At 40.3% G+C, this 21,433-nt stretch overlaps 1 protein-coding gene across 5 annotated transcripts in view; it reads left to right on the plus strand.

Annotated features, from left to right (window-relative positions):
- The first annotated feature begins 4,286 nt into the window (after nucleotides 1–4,286).
- The window catches only part of eps15l1a (epidermal growth factor receptor pathway substrate 15-like 1a), a 51,589-nt gene continuing 34,442 nt past the window's right edge, over nucleotides 4,287–21,433 (plus strand). For all 5 annotated transcript variants that reach the window (XR_014536394.1, XR_014536395.1, XR_014536396.1 and 2 more), the window contains exons 1-9: nucleotides 4,287–4,365; nucleotides 14,172–14,213; nucleotides 16,599–16,688; nucleotides 16,797–16,844; nucleotides 16,937–17,032; nucleotides 18,274–18,336; nucleotides 18,747–18,872; nucleotides 18,966–19,025; nucleotides 20,486–20,725. Coding sequence is in view for 2 of the 5 variants with exons in the window: in XM_083559090.1 (XP_083415216.1) it covers nucleotides 4,297–4,365; nucleotides 14,172–14,213; nucleotides 16,599–16,688; nucleotides 16,797–16,844; nucleotides 16,937–17,032; nucleotides 18,274–18,336; nucleotides 18,747–18,872; nucleotides 18,966–19,025; nucleotides 20,486–20,725 (834 nt within the window). In the remaining 3 variants the exon portion in view is untranslated. The remainder of the gene's footprint in view (nucleotides 4,366–14,171; nucleotides 14,214–16,598; nucleotides 16,689–16,796; nucleotides 16,845–16,936; nucleotides 17,033–18,273; nucleotides 18,337–18,746; nucleotides 18,873–18,965; nucleotides 19,026–20,485; nucleotides 20,726–21,433) is intronic.

Genomic DNA, 21,433 nt, shown 5'->3' on the forward strand with positions numbered 1-21,433 from the left:
TGTGAAGTGCCTTAATCTGTGCTCTCCTCCCACTTTGAACTACTTTTCAGACAACCGATTTCATACTAATGCTGAGGTGGAGTTGGAGTCTAATAAAAGGGAACAAGCCACTGCGTAAGAAAAGCCTCAGTCCTGCCATCGAGTCATACAGATTCAGATGAGACTAATGTGAAGAATACACTGCTAAATCTGTTTGTGTTCAACTGACACTGAATGAATTTCATGCACGTAATCAAACACCATATACCTAAGTACCGAGCTGAAGTGTTTGCAGACTCACAAAAGAGATCTCTGGTATTTTTAGACATTGGTCCTATTGTTAGTTAAAACAGTAAAACTGAGTGACAAAGGAAATGTGCAAGGCAAGACTTATTATATATGTGCTTGTTTTTGCACTTGCCTCTGTCCAAAATGTGAATGACATTGAGATCCTTTTTGAGATCTGCCTCCCTGCCCTTCAGATTCTCTCACATCTTATACTGTAAAGACATTTTATGTCCATCTGTTCACATTTATAGAGGTACAAAGACATAAACACTATACTTCCAAAAGTTTTGGGTCATAATTTTGGTATGAGATTTTTGAGCATTGCGTTCCACATTTAGTTCCAATTTGCTCTTATAATTTATAACGGAAGATGTTCCACTAAATTTTGGAGTGTTCTTATGGATATTTGTGTTCATCAGAAACAAGAGTATTACAAAAGGCAGGTACTAATGTAGAGTGAAGAGACCTGGAGTGCAGTCAGCATTCCAATTCATCCCAAAGGTGTTCAGTAGGGATGAGATCAGGCCACTTAAGATCTTCCTCTCAAAAACATGTAAACCAGATCTTCATGGAGCTCACTTTGTGCACAGGGGCATCGCCATTCTGGAACAGGTTTGGGTTTTCCAATTACAAGTGAATACAACATTTGTATTAAAGCGCATCTAAAAACGTCCTGTACAATTAAATGCCTCCAGATTTGTGGTAACAGTTTGGAAAAGAACCACATATAGCAGGAAATGAATCATCTCCATATCATCTCCAGGGTCATACACTTTTAATAGTATTTCTTAAAAACTGAGGTTTGAGTACAAAAGTAAGTGTCACTGTGATGATGCATCTTGACTGGTAGCTGGATATACCACATTGGTATGATGGATTTCGCCATTGGTGTTTAGTTTAGTTTTAGTAAAGAGCTCTTCAGATTTCACAAACACATTAGGAACTCTAGACCTGGAAAAGATTTTTATCCACTTGCACTGGATTCATGTTAGGTCAAGAAATCCTACACCTGTTTCTTGTTCCTTGACAGAAACAAAGAGAAAGGACAGTGATTCCCAAACCCCAAAGAAATGTTGCTTAAATGATTGTTGATGAGAGTCGAGCCACAACCTTGACAGACACACAGAAGAAGCTGAAAGATTGGAGGAGGAAAATGAAGAGCAATGACCATTAAAGGCATATATTGCACTTATTTTACACTAAAAATAAATAAATAAATAAAATAAAGTGCATTAAGTCTCTAGCACTGAATAAATCGACACTGGTACAAACTTCACCCTTCGCTTGAAGATAGCCAGTGACTCCGCTCTTCGGACATTTAGGGGACGTTTGTTCCACCACCTCGGTACCAGAATAGAGAAGAGCCTTGAGGTAAACTCACCTCTTACCCTGAGAGAAGGTGATACCAGTCCAGCAGTGCTGGAGGATCCCAGGCAGCATGGTGCAGTGTGAGGAGTGATGAGGTCTCTGAGGTAAGCTGGTGCTGGTCCATTTTTGTCTTTGCGGGCAAGGATCAGTGTTTTTAACTAAAAGACAGGAGGTGGAGCTGGAGGTAGCAGAGCTGAAGATGTTGAGGTTTTTCGTTGGGAGTGACGACGATGGACAGGATTAGAAATGAGTTTATTAGAGGGACAGGGCATTTAGGACGTTTTGGAGACAAGGTGAGGGAGGTGAGATTGAGATGGTTTGGATATGTGCAGAGGAGGGGCACAGGGTATATTGGTAGGAGAATGCTGAGGATGGAGCCGCCAGGAAGGAGGAAAAGAGGAAGGTCAATGGATGTGGTGAGGGAAGACATGCAGGCGGTTGGGTTGAAAGAGGCAGATGTAGAGGACAAGGGGGTATGGAGACAGATCATCCGCTGTGGCGACTCCTAATGGGAGCAGCCGAAAGAAGAAGAAGAAGGCAAAGATCAGTGTTTTGAATCGGATGCGTGCAGCTACCGGAAGCCAGTGGAGGGAGCGCAGCAGTGGGGTGGTGTGGAAGAACTTGGGCAGGTTGAACACAAGTCACGCAGCTGCAATTCGGATCATTTGCAGTGGACGAATAGTGTCCAGAGGACGACCAGCAGAGAGTTGCAGTCTTGAAATGACAAGCGACTGAACAAGCACCTGAGCGAGGTTTACATTGTTTTTACTGTTTTTGCACTTCATACTTTTGCATTATTATTGTCATTTTTTTTCAATAATATTATTTAAGAAAAGATAAGATATACCTTTATTCGTCCCACAGGGGGGAAAGCTCACTGTTACAGCAGCAAAGAAAAAGAAATGTGCAAATATGAACCCTAATACAGTATACTGTATAGTATATACACAACACAATGTATAAATACAAAAGAAGAAGAAAAACCCACGAGTAAGTAGTTACGCTATTGTACATATTGCACGGTTTTGAATTATTGTTATTGCACACTTGTTGCTTGAAAAACCGTTGTTGTTGTTATTATTGCACAGTTAAACATTAATAACAGTGTATATTTTGGTTCACTGGGAGCAGCTCTGATTGTACAGTCGAATAGCAGCCGGGAGGAAAGACCTAACGCTCCTTCAGACACTTAGGATATAACAGTGTGTCACTGAAGAAGCTGCTTAAAGATTAAACTGTTTTATACATGGGGTGAGAATCGTTCTTCAGCAATGATCATAGTTTTGCTAACATCCTCCTTTTATCCCACCTCCTGTACAATGTCCAAGGGACTCCCCAGGACTGAGCTGGACTTCCTGATCAGCTTGTCCAGTCTCTTCCTGTCTGCAGTAGAGATGCTGCTTCACCAGCAGACCACACAATAGAAGATGAGCTGAGGCCACCACAGAGTCAAAAAAGGTCTTCAGAAGCTCTTGCTGCACTCCAAAAGACCTCAGTCTCCTCAGCAGAAAGAGTCTGCTCTGTCCCTTCTTATAATATGTCCCTTACCTTGGTATGTAAAGTAGAACGAATTTACTAATTAGTAATGATATTAATTATTTGTAATTGCATTTTTATCAAGTATATGACAAGAAACCTGAAACCAGATATCCAACCAATGGCTTTGTAAAATGCACCACTGACATTGAATTCATCAGCTTGCATGACCAGATGTACACATAGGAGGTAGTTGAGTAGGTAAATTGGAATAGTAGTCTGATTAATGATGTAAAGATGGCCCTGAAGTCTCAGTGTTCATCTAATTCATCAGGCAGCTCTGTCTCCATTTTAGTAGTTTCAGCGATCTCCTTAGATGTTTAATTTGCTTGATGCATGCCAATAATGTGACTCTTCTGAAACAGATTAACATCTTTTCCACGACCACAGGACGCGTCTTCCGACATGAGAAGCTACTCACTGCATCAGTTAGGGATCAATAACTTGTTGCCAGCTGCAACATAATCACCCATGCAGTAATTATCCCAATAGACTCTTACTTATTTGCTCAGTTAAATCCAGGTGGTGACTTTTTTTTGTTTTTGTTTTTAGGATGGGCAGATTATATTGCACTGTTTCACTCTTATAATACGTTTATTGTTATTTGTATATTTATTTTAGAATTATTTATATACATTGCTATTTGCACTTATAGATAGACACTAACTGCATTTCATTGGCTCTGTACTTTTACTCTGCAAAATGGCAAAGTTGAATCGAATCGAATTCGAATCATTGATAACTTTGTCCTGAGAACATCACAGCGTGTATAAACGTGTGTGTGTGTGTGTGTGTGTGTGTGTGTGTGTGTGTGTGTGTGTGTGTGTGTGTGTGTGTGTGTGTGTGTGTGTGTGTGTGTGTGTGTGTGTGTGTGTGTGTGTGTGTGTGTGTGTGTGTGTGTGTGTGTGTGTACTGTCCGCTAACACCATCAACTCATCCACACCGTTTAAAACCTGGAAGTCGTCTAGTTCATTTATGTATACCGTTAAACCCCGCCTACTGCATTTTGATTGGTTCAATGGGCAGTCATTTAAGATGATTGCATGTGTTCAGCCAATCGTAATTCAAGAGCTCTGAATTAGACCCTTCTGTCCAATCCCCAAGCAGGAGGCGGGAGTTGTCGGAATGCCGCACTCAGCCCCCGCCGTTCCCGGAGCAACAGGGAAAATGGCAGCCCTCACCACCCTCACTCAGGTAAACCTCCTCTCCGAAAATATACTATTTCCTGGCGCTGAAAACGTGTTTAATGGACGCGCGTTGAGTTCGAGGGGCGAATAGTTGGTCTGTGAGCGAATATCCTGCGCGGGTTTGGGGTATTTTCTTACATTTCCGTTGGACCTTATTTATCCGGGCTAACGGTTAATTCGCTAGCATTAGCCGGCTAATCGTCAGGCGGATACGGGAACATGATTCCAGCCTGCGGTCGCTTCTTCAGGCTTTCAGCAGCTTCCACAATACACGCTTGTTCCAAATTATAATAGTTATATAAAACTGCTATAACGCACATTTATGTACTGCATTCACCATTAAACCCTAAACCCCACAACATTAGTTTATTTATTTATTTATTTTAAATACACGCCACATTTAACACTAAATAAATTCATTTATTGGCATAAAATACTGTTTCTTTCCCCCCTAACCATTAATTACACTGTCCCTCATCTTCAATTTACTGTTTCAGATTGATTCCAGACACAAATTGGATCATATACTAAAATATATTCATGTTTTATACCACAATATAATTATTTTTGCAGGGAAAAAAAAAAACAATGACTCATCTTGTACTGGGTTCAGGTTCGTCCAATGAAACACCTGGTACCACACATGTCCCGCCCACTAGGGCTCGGGCTCGCTCTACAGCAGGGACCCCAAACACCGGACTGTGGATCTTTTGGTACCGGGAGTCGAAACGTTTTTATATATATATATATATATATATATATATATATATATATATATATATATATATATATATATATAAAGGGCTGCAGCTAACGATTATTTTGATAATCAATTAATCGGACCCCCTTCCATTAATTGGATTAAAACTAAATTTTGACGTAAAACGTTTTGACTCCCGGTACTAAAATATCCACAGCCCGGTGTTTGGGGGCCCTGCTGTAGAGCGAGACCGAGCCCTAGTGGGCGGGACATGTGTGGTACCAGGTGTTTCATTGGACGAACCTGAACCCAGTACAGGATGAGTCATTGTTTTTTTATATGTGTATATAAAACAATTGTATATATGTATGTGTGTGTATTTATATTTGTGTTTGTGTTTGTGTGTGTGTGTGTGTGTGTGTGTGTGTGTGTGTGTGTGTGTGTATTTACCGTAATTTCCGGACTATTAAGCGCACCCAAATATAAGCCGCACCCACTGAATTTGACAAAGATTTTTATTTTGAACATAAATAAGCCGCAGGTGTCGACACTGAAACTAATGAAATTTACACAGGCTTTAATGAAAGACAGTGGCTGTTACACGGTGTAACGGGTGAAATACGTTGTGGCTCCTTTAAGAGCAGAGCGGTATTTTGGGAAAAGCCTGCCGCTGCATGTTTCCAGTATTACTGCATGTGTGCAAGACCGAGGAATATGTCCTTATTATTTTCTGATGCTGATTTCTAAGTTTCTTTGACTAACCCGTAACTCTGTTGCCAAGAAAAATAAAAAAGCACGAGTTTTGGAAATCTGTCTGTGCTTATATGATTTCTGTTGCAACTGGAGTTAGCGAGCTCTCCCTTCACCCAGACTCAATGCGTTACAACGGTAGCTTTTAACAGTAGCCAAACAAGAAAGTCATTGTTCACTGTCTTCCTCCTTCCTTTCACAACTATTTCTCTCGGGAGTTTATCTTTTGGCATCGTCGTGCGTTTAAAAAATCACCATCGGTGAATCTTTTCTCACGATGCCGTGCAGCTCAGAACACAGGTGAGGTGCGTTTTTTTCGTTTCCGTTCGGAAATTTCATTGGTCTAATGTTTTGTCGCTCAGTTTTTTGGCTTGAAGTTTGTGAAATCGGGAAAAACCCAGGAAATTAATAAATTAATAAATTAGTTGCTTTGTTGTTTAAGCTGCGGTGTTCAAAACGTGGGAAAAAAGTAGCGGCTTATAGTCCGAAAAATACGGTATGTAAAACCCGTGTACAAGTTTTACTAGTAAAATGCTTTGTAGGAGTACGAGAGTATTTCGGAAAGACGAGCATTTCTTTTATCGCGTTTGGTTCCAGTCACGCGTTCTGCTCGTCACCTTCGTCCCCACGCTTCATGCTCCGTCGCTTTATTGGCATTGTTCTGAGTGCGTTCTTGTCGTTCTCTTGTGTCAACATTGTGCTTTTTGTCTGGTTTTATAGTGTTTTTGTTTAATTTCACTATAAATTTAGAATCATGAGTCCCAAGAAGTGTAGTGATGGTGCTGAAGAGAAGGTTTTAAAAAGACTAACTATTAAAATAAAGCAAGAAATTGTAGAAAAAGACGAACGTGGCACACGAACACGAACGTACGCACACGAGATCTTCGTCTACAGTATGGACTGTCTGGTTCAACAGGAGGTACAATCATAAAGAACAAAAAGTTTCTTTGTGTATAATTTATTACTTTGTATGTTTATATTTTGAGCATACGGGAACACGAGCGGTTTTCAGGAATGTATTAATCTCCTACACCGGGGTTCCACTTTATATGGAATAAAACATATGCATATGATTTAAATTTATTTATTTATTTATTTATTTTTTAAATCAATACCCGTTTTTTTCTACTACTTTTCTAAATTGTGGCTTTTTGGAGATTAAAACACTGGTGTGTATTTGGACGTTGTTATTCAGAGGACGGTTTTTGAGGTGTTTCTCCATCATGACAGTATGTGTCACTCTTTTTTTATTTTTCCAAATATAAAGTGGTATAATGTATACCTGTGCTACTCAGGTGTGCCCCGACGTTTCCTGATACTGGCCTTGGTGCTCTAGTGATGCCTGATGGCAGCTCAAACACGTAGAGCATAGCTCTAGAAACCTCGCATGGACAGGAGACATTTAAACAATTTTTAAGACCCCTTTTGTTGAATGGTTTGTGTTGAATGGGCTGTCAAAATTTGTATAATGATTTAAATATGCAGAACTAAAGTGAACATTTAATTCAAATCATTCTTCGGTGTGACCATCCTTTGGCTTTCAATTCTCACACTTTGTACACCTGCACATGGATTTTGTAGGATCAGGAGTGCGCAATTAACCAGTTATACCAAGCAGGTGCTAATGATCAGCAATTTCATATGTAGGTTGAAACTCAATTATTAACTGGGACAAAAATTGCTGTGTAGAAGACAAGTTCATAAACCATGGCAAGCTTGAACACAGCAACAAGACACAGGGTAGTTCTCCTGCATCAGATTTCCAAGCAGACTGTTTCAAGTCGATTCAAGTCAAGTCAAGAAGCTTTTATTGTCATTTCAACCATATATAGCTGACGCAGTACACAGTGAAATGAAACAACGTTCCTCCTGAACCCTGGTGCTACATACAAACAACAATCACAGAAACAGAAAACACAGGGCGAAGGACTAGTAAGTGTCCTCGCCACATAAAGTGCATCGTGTGCAACCTGGTGCAAACAGTGCAAAGACAACACAGGACAGTGCAAAGACAACACAGGACAGTGCAAAGACAACACAGGACAGTGCAAAGACAACACAGGACAGTGCAGGACAAAACAAAAAATAGTTCCGCCAGTAAAACTTTAGTAACGTGACAGAGTAAACAGTAGCCAAAATGTAAACAAAATGTTGTGCAAAAGAGCAACATAGCAGCAGTATGAAAGAAAAAACGGCATGTAAACAGTTTATGGTAATGAAGTGATGTAATGTGAGTGGTACTGAAGACATGGGTGTGCAAAGTGAGTACGAGTGTGTGTTGAGTCCGGGTTGTACAGATCAGTCACCGCTTTCCTGATGGCAGGAGGCTGAAGAGTGTGTGATGGGTGTGTGTGAGACGGGTGTGTGTGGTCGTCCACAATGCTGTTGGCTTTGCGGATGCAGCGTGTGGTGTAAATGTTCATGATAGAGGGGAGAGAGACTCTGATGATCTTCTCAGCCGTCCTCACTATCCTCTGTAGGGTCTTGCAATCCGAGACGGTGCAGTTCCCAAACCAGGCAGTGATGCAGCTGCTCAGGATGCTCTCAATGGTCCCTCTGTAGAACGTGGTCAGGATGGGGGGAGGGAGATGGGCTTTCCTCAGCTTTCTCAGGAAGTAGAGACGCTGCTGGGTTTTTTTGGTGATGGAGCTGGTGTTGAGTGACCAGGTGAGGTTATCCGCTAAATGAACACCAAGGAATTTGGTGCTTTTGATGATCTCCACGGAGGATCCATCGATGATCAGTGGAGAATGGTCACTCTGTGTTCTCCTGAAGTCTCTTTAGTTTTGTCGACGTTCAGAGACAGGTTGTTCGCTCCACACCAGGCTGTTAACCGTTGCACCTCCTCTGTATGCTGACTCATCGTTCTTGCAGATGAGATCCACCACGGTCATGTCATCCGTGAACTTAATGATGGGATTTGAGCTGTGCATTGCTACACAGTCGTAAATCAGCAGAGTGAACAGCAGTGGACTAAGCACACAGCCCTGAAGTGCCCCAGTGCTTAGTGTGGTGGTGCTGGAGATGCTGCTTCAGATCCGGACTGACTGAGGTCTCCCAGTCAGGAAGGCCAGCATCCAGTTACAGAGAGAGGTGTTCAGGCCCAGTAGGTTCAGCTTCTCAATCAGGTGCTGAGGGATGATCGTGTTGAATGATGAGCTGAAGTCTAGGAACAGCATCTGTACATAAGAGTCCTTGTTGTGTAGGTGGGTGAGGGCCAGATGAAGGGTCGTGGAGATCAGCCCTCAAGACTCTGGATGTGCTGTTCAAGCTATTTATCTGGGTTCATTTATCTGGTTTTGTCATCCTTACATGCTTTTGACATCAGATGTCCAGCTGTGTCATAAGGAAAGAACTGGACGAAACCAGTAAGAGCAGGTACACCTATCTACTTTCTGAAGATGCGTGGACAGCAGAGGACTTCATGAAAGAATTGCGGCCAAACTCTGACATGGAAACCAGGCTAAACGACTCTAATATGCACGAAAACATAGGAACGTGGTTGCAGAAAAGTGGCAGCAGATGCTCTGGACTGATGAGTCAAAATATTGAAATACTGAAATATTCAGCTGTTGCAGAAGGCAAGCAGTTTGCAAAACGGATGATGGTGTAGGTTTTCTGCAAGTTTGCAGCTGCATTTCTACAAATGGAGATAGAGGTTTGGCCAGGATTAACAGTGTCCTCAATGCTGAGAAATGCAGGCAGATGCTTCTCCATCACGCAGTACCATCAGGGAGGCATCTGATTGGCCAAAGATTTATTCTGCAGCAGGACAACCATCCCAAACATCCAGCCAACATCATTAAGAACCATCTTCAGCATAGAGAAGTCCTGGTTTTGGCCAGACCTGATCTCAACATCATCGAGTCTGTCTGGGATTACAGAAGGATTTAAGGCAGACTGCACCCACAAAAAGATCTGGAACGACCTCCCTAGGGGAGTTCCTTCAAAAAGAACTGCGTGCAAGTGAACCTCGAAGAATTGACGCAGTTTTGCAGGCAAAGGGTGATCACGACAATTACTGATTTGATTAGGACAGTAACAGCACTGTGCCTTTCCCTGTTTTTTCTTCTGCTCACAACACTACGTTTCTATAGAAGGCAAAAAGGTTAAAATCACTGATCTCATTATATCCAGTCACATACACTATAATGGAAAAAACACCTGACCCTAAGATGATGTTCCACTAGGTTTTGGAGCGAGGTGGTGGAAATATGTGCTTCATAAACTCAGGTACTGATGTAAGGTGAGATCAGGAGGCCTGGGGTGATTCATTGCGTACAGCATTTGTTTATGGAGCTGGCTTTGTGCTCGGGGGAATTGTCATGCGGGAAAATTGTACAACGATATTTTGTTACGTGCAGCAGGCAAACGCAGTAGGATACTATAGAACGCTGCTGGGATGTTCACGTCTCCCACATTGTGAGATGACTCTCTTGCTTTGCTCTCGCCAGCGGGCGAGTTCAGTTGTCTGTGTTAATTTTTTGGTGTTGTAAAGACCAATTTTAGTTCTTGTCTCTCCTTTTTTTATTTTATTTTAATGGCCGTCTCCGGACACTCAAACAGCGAACTGATTAGCGTCATCAGATGCAGATGTGCTTCTTACCGCTCATTTTGTCCGGCTCCGCCCTCCACTCGCTCGATGTGGTGCTCGTCCACACACCCACTGAATGCATACATATATACTGTATAACGTTTATACATTACAATAGTGTAAAGAGCTCTGTTTCACTAAATGATGTACTGTAATTGGTTACATTATTTAAAAAAAATAAACAAAATTATAAACGCAACACATTTGTTTTTGCTCCCATTTTTCATAAACTAAACTCAAAGATCTAAGACTTTTTCTTTGTACCGTAATTTCCGGACTATTAAGCGCACCCAAATATAAGCCACACCCACTGAATTTGACAAAGATTTTTATTATGAACATAAACACGCCGCACCTGTCTATAAGCTGCAGGTGTCTACACTGAAACTAATGAACTTTACACAGGCTTTAATGAAAGACAGTGTCTGTTACACGGCGTGTATCTAAACAGTAGCCTACCAAGAAAGTCATTGTTCACCGTCTTCCTCCTTCCTTTCACAACTATTCATCTCGAGAGTTTTTCTTTTGGCATCGTCGTGCGTTTAAAAATCACCATCGGTGAAGCTTTTCTCCCGATGCCGTGCAGCTCAGAACACAGGTGAAGTGCGTTTTTTTTATGCCCGGTTATTTTCAGCGTGACGAATGATTCGCATTTCCTGTTGACAGTCCGAGTGAGCGGCTGATTTAATATAAAGAATTTCATTGGCTCACCTAAACCCGTTACGCAATTTAATTGGTCTAATTTTATGGGGCTCAGTTTTTTGGCGGCATGAAGTTTGTGAAACCGGGAAAAACCCAGGAAAAATCCATAAATTAGCCGCTTCATTGTTTAAGCCGCAGGGTTCAAAGCGTGGGAAAAAAGTAGCGGCTTATAGTCCGGAAAATACGGTGTGTATGTGTGTATGTGTGTATGTGTGTATGTGTGTGTGTGTGTGTGTGTGTGTGTGTGTATATGTATATATGTATATATGTATGTATATATATATATATATATATATATATATATATATATATATATATATATATATATATATATATACAGTGAGGAAAATAAGTATTTGAACACCCTGCTATTTTGCAAGTTCTCCCACTTAGAAATCATGGAGGGGTCTGAAAATGTCATCGTAGGTGCATGTCCACTGCGAGAGACATAATCTAAAAAATAAAATCCAGAAATCACAATATATGATTTTTTAAACTATTTATTTGTATGATACAGCTGCAAATAAGTATTTGAACACCTGTCTATCAGCTAGAATTCTGACCCTCAAAGACCTGTAAGTCTGCCTTTAAAATGTCCACCTCCACTACATTTATTATCCTAAATTAGATGCACCTGTTTGAGGTCGTTAGCTGCATAAAGACACCTGTCCACCCCATACAATCATTAAGAATCCAACTACTAACATGGCCAAGACCAAAGAGCTGTCCAAAGACACTAGAGACAAAATTGTACACCTCCACAAGGCTGGAAAGGGCTACGGGGAAATTGCCAAGCAGCTTGGTGAAAAAAGGTCCACTGTTGGAGCAATCATTAGAAAATGGAAGAAGCTAAACATGACTGTCAATCTCCCTCGGACTGGGGCTCCATGCAAGATCTCACCTCGTGGGGTCTCAATGATCCTAAGGAAGGTGAGAAATCAGCCCAGAACTACACGGGAGGAGCTGGTCAATGACCTGAAAAGTGCTGGGACCACCGTTTCCAAGGTTACTGTTGGTAATACACCAAGACGTCATGGTTTGAAATCATGCATGGCACGGAAGGTTCCCCTGCTTAAACCAGCACATGTCCAGGCACGTCTTAAGTTTGCCAATGACCATTTGGATGATCCAGAGGAATCATGGGAGAAAGTCATGTGGTCAGATGAGACCAAAATAGAACTTTTGGGTCATAATTCCACTAAACGTGTTTGGAGGAAGAAGATTGATGAGTACCATCCCAAGAACACCATCCCTACTGTGAAGCATGGGGGTGGTAGCATCATGCTTTGGGCAGTTTGCTCAAATACTTATTTTCCTCACTGTATATATATACACACACACACATATACTGAACAAAATTATAAACGCAACACTTTTTTGTTTTTGCCCCCATTTTTTCATGAGCTGAACTCAAAGATCTAAGACTTTTTCTATGTACACAAAAGGCCGATTTCTCTCAAATATTGTTCACAAATGTGCCTAAATCTGTTAGTTAGCAGTGTCAGTGTGATACTATGTGCACTTTTTAAAGTGGCCTTTTAATGTGACCAGCCTAAAGCACACCTGTGCAGTTATCACACTGTCTAATCAGCATCTTGATCTGCGACACCTGTGAGGTGGATGATTCTCTGGGCAAAGGAGAAGCGCTCACGTACACAGATTTAGGCAGATTTGTGAACAATATTTTAGAGAGCAATAGGCCTTTTGTGTACAAAGAAAAAGTCTTAAATCTTTGAGTTCAGTTTATGAAAAATGGGGGCAAAAACAAAAGTGTTGCGTTAAAAATATAGTGTATATATGTATATATGATGTCTGCATCTGCTTAGGTATGAATATGAAGAGATAGATGATGGATTGCTGGTGACCTACGTTGCGAGTATTTGATTAGTCGTGCTGATCTGAGAACATCTAAACTTGTAACATCTGAATTAAGCCATGATTAGTGTTTACTTCTAAAGCTAACTACCGTATTTTCCGGTCTATAAGCCGCTACTTTTTTCCCACGCTTCGAACAACGAAGCGGCTATTATATGGATTTTTCCTGGGTTTTCCCGGTTTCACGCACTTCATGCCGCCAAAAAACTGAGCCCCATAACATTAGACTAATGAAATTGCAGAACGGGTTCAGGTAAACCAATGAAACTCTGTATATTAAATCAGATGCGCTTCCACTGAATCGGGCCGCACCACATCATAAATATGGATGATGTTCCTCTGACGTTTGACCTGCCGCTCACTCGGACTGTCTACAGGAAAAGCGAATCATTCGTCACGGTGAAAATAACCGGGCATGAAAACACTTCACCTGTGTTCTGAGCTGCACGCCATCGGGAGAAAAGCTTCACCGATGGTGATTTTTAAACACACGACGATGCCAAAAGATAAACTCCCGAGTGAAATTGTTGTGAAAGGAAGGAGGAAGACGGTGAACAATGACTTTCTTGGTAGGCTACTGTTTAGATACACGCCGTGTAACTGACACTGTCTTTCATTAAAGCCTGTGTAAAGTTTATTAGTTTCATATATGTTATATATTAGGGTTATATATGGGTGCGCTTAATAGTCCGGAAATTACTGTAGTTAAACACAAATGAAAATAATGTATAGCTACTACCATGTCAGAACAACTAACAAAAACAGTCCACACACACAAAAGATGTGACTGGTTGCTTACTGGTGTGAACAACGAGAAGCTAAAGCTCCAGGTTTCATGAAGCAATAAAATGTATAGAGGTGACGCTCTGTCTTTACTAGTCACTTCAGTCCAGGAGGTAAAATGGGAACGATGATTAGATTCGATTCAACTTTATTTTATCATTGTACAAGGTACATGTACAGAGTCAATGAAAAGCAGTTCACATCTAACTAAGTGCATATACAATTTACAAGAAATAGCAGAATGTTAAATAAGTGTATGGGTCTATATGCACAAGAGTGAGTGATTACTGTACAGAAGGGTGAATAGTGCGTGATCGGGGTGAGACGTATCTTTGATGATGCTCGTTTCTTGTCAGTATTTCATGTAAAGTTTTATTTTTAAGCACATGGTTTTTTTCTTCTCTTGTAGCTTTCGAGTGGGAACCCAGTGTATGAAGGTTTTTACAGGCAGGTGAGTAACTGCTGCACGCATCAGCTCCTTCATTTCACTTTTCTACAGTCTTATTCATGTGACTCCTTTCAGTAAAGACTCGTTAGACCACCATTGACCGTCTGACACCAAAACCAGCGAGTGTTGACCAATTCCTCATCCTACATTAAAAATGTTTCGAACAAACGATTTGTGATGCGATTCATGCAAATGTGGTGGGCTGTAGTTTTTTTGTTGTTGTTAAGAGAAGAGGTGGAGAAGGTGGAGGAGTTCAGGTACCTGGGGTCAACAGTGCAAAGTAATGGAGAGTGTGTTAGAGAAGTGAAGAGAAGAGTGCAGGCAGGGTGGAGTGGGTGGAGAAAAGTGATAGTTGGTTAAATAATATATAAAAAAAAATGTTAAACACCCAAAACAAGTCACCACCTGGATTTAACTAAGCAAATAAGAGTCTAGGGTTATTGGGATAATTACTGCATGGGTGATTATGTTTCAGCTGGCAACAAGTTATTTAACGCTAACTGATGCAGTGAGTAGCTTCTCATGTCGGAAGATGCGTCCTGTGGTCTGGGAATTTACAAAATTGCAGTTTAGCCTATACGAGGGAATTCCAATAGAAAAAAGAGATTTTGCAGGATAATTTTGGGTAAAACAACCAGATTAAATGCAGTTTTAGTTGAGTTTCTACCTGAATATCATTTACTGAATCCTGCACACAAAATAATGAAAATAAAAAAGTAAATGACATAAATATTGCACCAATTTGTGTGTAAAACTTGTGTAACCAAATTTTAAGTATGTTATAAAATTATTTTTTTTACATCTGTTTGTAAGATTGCATGCTTATGACCAAACTAAATGTTCATATTTATCTATATCTATATATATATATCTATATCTATATCTATATCTATATATAAGCTCAAATACCACTGACTGACTCACTCACTCATCACGAAATCTCCAAAACCACTGAACGGATTGCAATGAAATTTGGAACATACCTTTCTCTTGGGTCTTAGGTGCTCACTAAGAAAGGGTTTTGAAAAATTCGGCCTGGATCGCGGCTAACTCGCGAAAAACACGATTTCTCACGCATTGTAAATTCTTCGAAATAACATTACGGATCCTAATGAAACTTAGTACATTGTTTCTTATTAGATGTTAGATGCACGATAAAAATTAATTTCAAAGTAGTTTGCCCTGTATCGGTACTTCAAAGGGGTAGTACGTTATTTGTTGACGTTACATTCTGATCTCTGATCATCCAGTCCTGCTCAGTGCTTACTGATTATTGCCATATTGCTTAGCGTTCTGCCTTCCGTAGCGAAGCACGGGTACTTTCAGCTAGTGTTTGTATATGATACAGTTTATATAAAACTCCCCCAATTGCTACTTCTTGGGTACCGATTAATGTGAAGGGCTACCAGTTTGATACACACAAGTCGAAATAACACACAAGTTCTGAAATAACAAATTTGTTATTATTAATAATTAATTTTGAATTAATTCCTGGTATTGACTTGGAATATTTCTTCAAATTCCCCAGATGAACTTCCAATGGAAACTTTCCAGAAACGTACCAGAAATATATATAATTATTAGTAGATGTGCTATATTATTTGATGTATCACAACACTATGGCAATCGAGGGGTTCTCTGAGTCAAGTAGAATATAGGTTAACATGGCAGAGGTAGAGCTGCATCATCCTGAAGACAACAGGAGAAGAACATATGGTTTGATTTCATTTTCTCATGTCGGAAGACGTGTCCTGTGGTCGTGGAAAAGATGATAATCTGTTTCAAAAGGGTCAAATTATTGGCATGCATCAAGCAAAGTAAACATCTAAGGCAGGGGTCACCAACCTTTTGAAACTGAGAGCTACTTCTTGGGTACCGATTAATGTGAAGGGCTACCAGTTTGATACACACAAGTTCTGAAATAACAAATTTGCTCAAGTTACCTTTAATTATGTTATTATTAATAATTAATGATATTCATGTATATCTACTCCTCTATATTTTAAGTCATTTTCAAATTCACACCAATGCAAGTGTGACTTAAAAAAAGAATAATTTTTTTTTTTTAGAAAAGGCCATGTTGGATCTAGGGAGATTGCTGAAACTAATGAAATTGGGTTTTAGAACTGTCCAACGCATTATTAAAAACTGGAAGGATAGTGAGGAACCATCATCTTAGAGGAAGAAATGTGGTCGCCAAAAAATCTTCAATGCTCGCGATCACCAATCGCTTTAACGTTTGGTGAAATCAGATGTCCTTCGTTGCTTTAAATGGGAATGAGTGGAGAGGAATGTGTAGTGTGTCCACTGCTTTAATGATACAAAACTGTCACATAAATGAGCAATGCATTAGCATCACTGTGGTCTTTTGGTTTTCATCTCTGATAGGTTGATCCAGGAAACACTGGGCGGGTCGGACCTACAGAGGCTGCTTTGTTTCTGAAGAAATCGGGCTTGCCGGATGTCACTCTGGGAAAGGTGAAGGGGAGAATAAAAAAAGTGTCTCTGTGATTTTTTTAGAATCCTAAAAAATATACATCGCGACTCATCGGGGTTTTCTCAGATGTTTTCGTTTTTCTTCCGCAGATCTGGGACCTCGCTGATCCTGACGGAAAAGGTTTCCTGGACAAGCAGGTTAAACCCACGTTTCCTCTTCTGTTAGGCTTCCGATAAATCCTCCCTCGCTGATCAGAGTTCCTCTGACGTTTCTCCGTTTACGTTGACAGGGATTTTACGTGGCGTTGCGGCTCGTGGCCTGCGCGCAGAGCGGTCAGGATGTGTCGATCACAAGTTTTAACCTCACCGCCCCGCCTCCTAAATTTGTAAGTGTTCAATATGGCAGATGATGGAGACAGGTTCTCGGGGTGCTTTTAATTTAGGGTGTCACTCGGATTTTTTTTTTGCTGTTTGGCTTCACATCGATACATTTGTATAACAAATAAACATATTTGCATTGGTAAAAAACTTTATTTATATATACTAGGTTAGAAAATTCCAGGAATTTTCAAGTCTGGAAACTTCCCATGGGAATCAATGAGTTAATGGGAATAAAATGGGAATTTACAAAATTGCAGTTTAGCCTATACGAGGGAATTCTAATAAAAAAAAAGATTTTGCAGGATAATTTTGGGTAAAACAACCAGATTAAATGCAGTTTTAGTTGAGTTTCTACCTGCACATCATTTACTGAATCCTGCACACAAAATAATGAAAATAAAAGACGTAAATTACATAAATATTGCATTAATTTGTGTGTAAAACCAAATTTTAAGTATTTTATAAAATTATTTTTTTTACATCTGTTTGTATGCTTGCATGCGTCAGCTTATGGACCATACTAAATGTTCATATTTATGTTTGTATATGATACAGTTTATATAAAACTCCCCCAATTTTGAATGAATTCCTGGTATTGACTTGGAATATTTCCTCAAATTCCCCAGATGAACTTCCAATGGAAACTTTCCAGAAACGTACCAGAAATATATATAATTATTAGTAGATGTGCTATATTATTTGATGTATCACAACACTTCGGAGATCAAGGTGTTCTCTGAGTCAAGTAGAATGTAGATTAACATGGCAGAGGTAGAGCTGCATCATCCTGAAGACAACAGGAGAAGAACATATGGTTTGATTTCATTTTCTTTCGAAATGCGAATCGTTTCAGGCCTCAGTTATGGAGATGCACAAACATACATACAACACATACATGTGTACTGGACGGCCCATCACAAAAGAGGTTTATTCAGGGCTGAGAACATCCCTGTAAAACTCTTTTCATCATTAAGTACAGAACATGCAGACCTGAAGTTTAATCGCTTTCTGAATCCCCCTGAAAGCAATCCATGAGGACCTCGAAGGTCTCTGTAGGTTTTGTTTTGCACCCCAGTGTAATTGCCACGTTCTCACCTGCCAAATAGACAAATAGGATTCGGTCCAAACACATTTAACACTGTATATATGAAATCACCCTGAGGAATCTAAACCAGATATGAGCTGAGCATCTTGGCATGACACACACCGTGATTTTATTCATTTTTATTTCTTTCTTTAACCACAGAAGGACCCCAGTAGCCCATCATTAAGTGGCGCTTCATCAACAGACAGCCATTGGGCCGTTAGGGTAAGTCTTTAAAACATTAGCCAAGGAAAAATGCTCTAATGTTATAATGTATAAATGTAAACACATCCCTATAACCAAAGTCTAGCACTTTGCATTGCATGCTGGTTTTGAGTATCCTAACATCTATAAAAAATAAATAAAGAAACGTGAACTTGCGGGTTTCAGGCCACGTTTAATTATTATAAACTGCACAATTAATGCACCTCAAGTAAATCAAATCACATCAGTTCCAATAGATTCGTTCGAAGTTATTTCCACGCCGGATTTGCAACAAACCCGCGTCTGAAAGCAGCCGTTTCTTTTATTAATACACCAGAGGTGTAACGCCACCAGCCGAGCGCAGGCTCGAGTGCGCCGCGTATCGAATAACCCGCTGTTTGTTGATTTCGAGGTCACACTGTTTTTTGCAGCCTGAAGAGAAAAGCAAGTTCGATGGTATTTTCGACAGTCTGGCTCCAGTAAACGGTTTACTCTCCGGAGAAAAGGTCAAGCCAGTTCTCATGAACTCAAAGCTCCCTGTGGATGTGCTCGGAAAGGTAAACCCGTTTCTTCAACCAGGTCCAAAACGCCGTTTGTCATCATTACATTTACTGCGATGGGATTTCATTGTAAGTTTTAACTTTAACCAGGTTTGGGATTTGAGCGATATTGATAAAGATGGGCATCTGGACAAGGACGAGTTTGCAGTGGTGAGTTAAATTCTCTATTAGGATTAGTGAATCGCAGGTTTATATCAGTGCAACTGTAGAAAAAAGGGTTTTGTAGGTACACGTTTATGGAGGGAGACTTCAGTGTTTATGGAGGGAGACTTCAGTGAAGGTCTACGTTTTCAGACATCTACAGGACAGGTTTTTTTATTTTAAGATTTTAAGATTTTTTTTTTTATTAATTTTAAATATATTTTTTCTTTATATTATATAATATTCTATTCATATTAATAATAATTTATATTATATTAAAGAATGAGGAAAATATTTGGCTGTATAGTTCCGACTGATGTAAATTGTAAATTAATAAAAAATTGACAATTATTTGAAGTTAAACCCATTCTGACACGCTCTAATAGGGAAAACAGCCAATTATGGAGTTGTAACAATGCTGTTGATTAACAGCAATTAACACTGTGGTATAAGTATTAGGACACCTGAATTTTCTAGCCACATGTATTTCTTTCCCGAATTGATGGAGACTGAATGCAGATGAAATCATTGAGTTGAAAACAATCAGATTTAATGCAATTTCAGTAGAGGCTTAATTTTTTCACATATACATTAGAGCACAGTGAAATTCTTCTCTTCACATATCACAGTTTGTTCAGAACTTGGGGTCAGAGCGCATGGTCAGCCACAATACAGCATCCCTGGAGCACAGAGGGTTAAGGGCCTTGCTCAAGGGCCCAAGAGTGGCAGTTTGGCGATAACGGGGCTTGAACCCCTGACCTTCTGATCAGTAACCCAGATCCTTAACCACTGAGCTCCCACCTCCCCTCTACCCTGCACATCAATCACATGCACACAGCACGCCCCCTACATGCACAGTGCATTTCTCCATAACCGTCCATTCACGTAAATTGCATAAATATTTTATACATTTGTATGTCTGCATTAGTTTGCATGCATGTAAGCTTATGAACAAACAAACTATTTGTAAATGTTGCACTGTTATATACATTTTAACCAAATTTCTCCTTAATTCCTATAAATCCCTGACAATTTTCCAACTTTTTTCATAAAGTTTCTGGAAATTGATCAGAAATTTTCCACCCCTTTCCACAACCCTACCAATGCCCCTGTGCCAGAAGCCAGCTTCATGAATATATGCTTTACATAAGCTGCTATAGAGCTCTGACCTCGACCCTATTGAACATCTTCGGGATACTGCACCCCAGACCTCCTCACATCACCTACATCAGTACCTGACTTTACCAACAGCCTTGTAGCTGAATCAGCTCAAATCTCCACTAAATCTTGTGGAACATCTTCCCAGAAGAGTGGAGATTATCGCAGCAAATAGCTATTACACGTGAAAAAGGATGTTCAGAAAGCACATACAGATGTTATTGGGTATGATCGCACAGTTTGATCGTACAGTGTATGATTGTGGAGATGGCCGAATGTGCTATTATAAACAGAACCGGTTTCTTCTTCAGGCCATGCACCTGGTGTACCGTGCTCTGGAGAAAGAGCCTGTTCCCTCTATTCTACCCTCCTCCCTCATCCCTCCTTCCAAACGCAAGAAATGTGTCTCCTTATCGAGCATGACACCCGTGCTGCCAGGAAGCCCACCTCCTCCGAAAGACAGCCTGCGTTCCACGCCGTCACACGGCAGCATGAACTCGCTGAACAGCGCCGGGAGTCTGTCACCTAAACACACACTGAAATCCACACAGGTACGTACACACACACTCCTACATGCACAGACACGTGTGTGTTTGTTTGTGTGTGTGTGTGTGAAAATAAGTATTTGACACATCAGCATTTTTATCAGTGAGGGGATTTCTAAGTGGGCTATTGACACAAAATTTCCACCAGATGTAGCCACCAAGCCAAATAGTGAATACATACAAAGAAATCAGAACATTTAAGTATACAAGTTGAGTCATGATAAATAAAGTAAAACGACACAGGGAATAAGTATTAAACACATGAAGATAACAAGGTGCAAAATGGCATAGAAAGCCAGGAGATCACCTGAAATCTGTCAGTGTTGAGAGAGAAACCCCGCCCCCTTTCAGTACTAATTGATATCAGCTGCTTTAGTCCTAATTGATGGCTGATAAAGGCTTCTCATTACCCGGGAGGCACACAGGAAAGAGAGGCATTTCACATATGGAGGGTGAAAACCATTTTACTAAAGCAAGAAACCCAGTTAAGCCTCCAAACCTCTACTCTACTCTACAACTTCAACTGTGCACCAACATCATCTGGAGCAGTTCAGAATCAATATTTGTCCAATAACATGACAAAAACATTAAAAATTTAAATAAAATCCAACCTACTCACCCGAGTTGCAGGCTCATAATGTACACCGCAAGAATTCACAGTGCTAGCGTTAGCCGCTAAGCAGCAAGCGGCTGAAAACTACTGACAATTCCACA

Source organism: Silurus aristotelis, assembly GCF_946808225.1.
Source record: "Silurus aristotelis genome assembly, chromosome: 13".
NCBI classification, from domain to species: Eukaryota; Metazoa; Chordata; class Actinopteri; order Siluriformes; family Siluridae; genus Silurus; species Silurus aristotelis.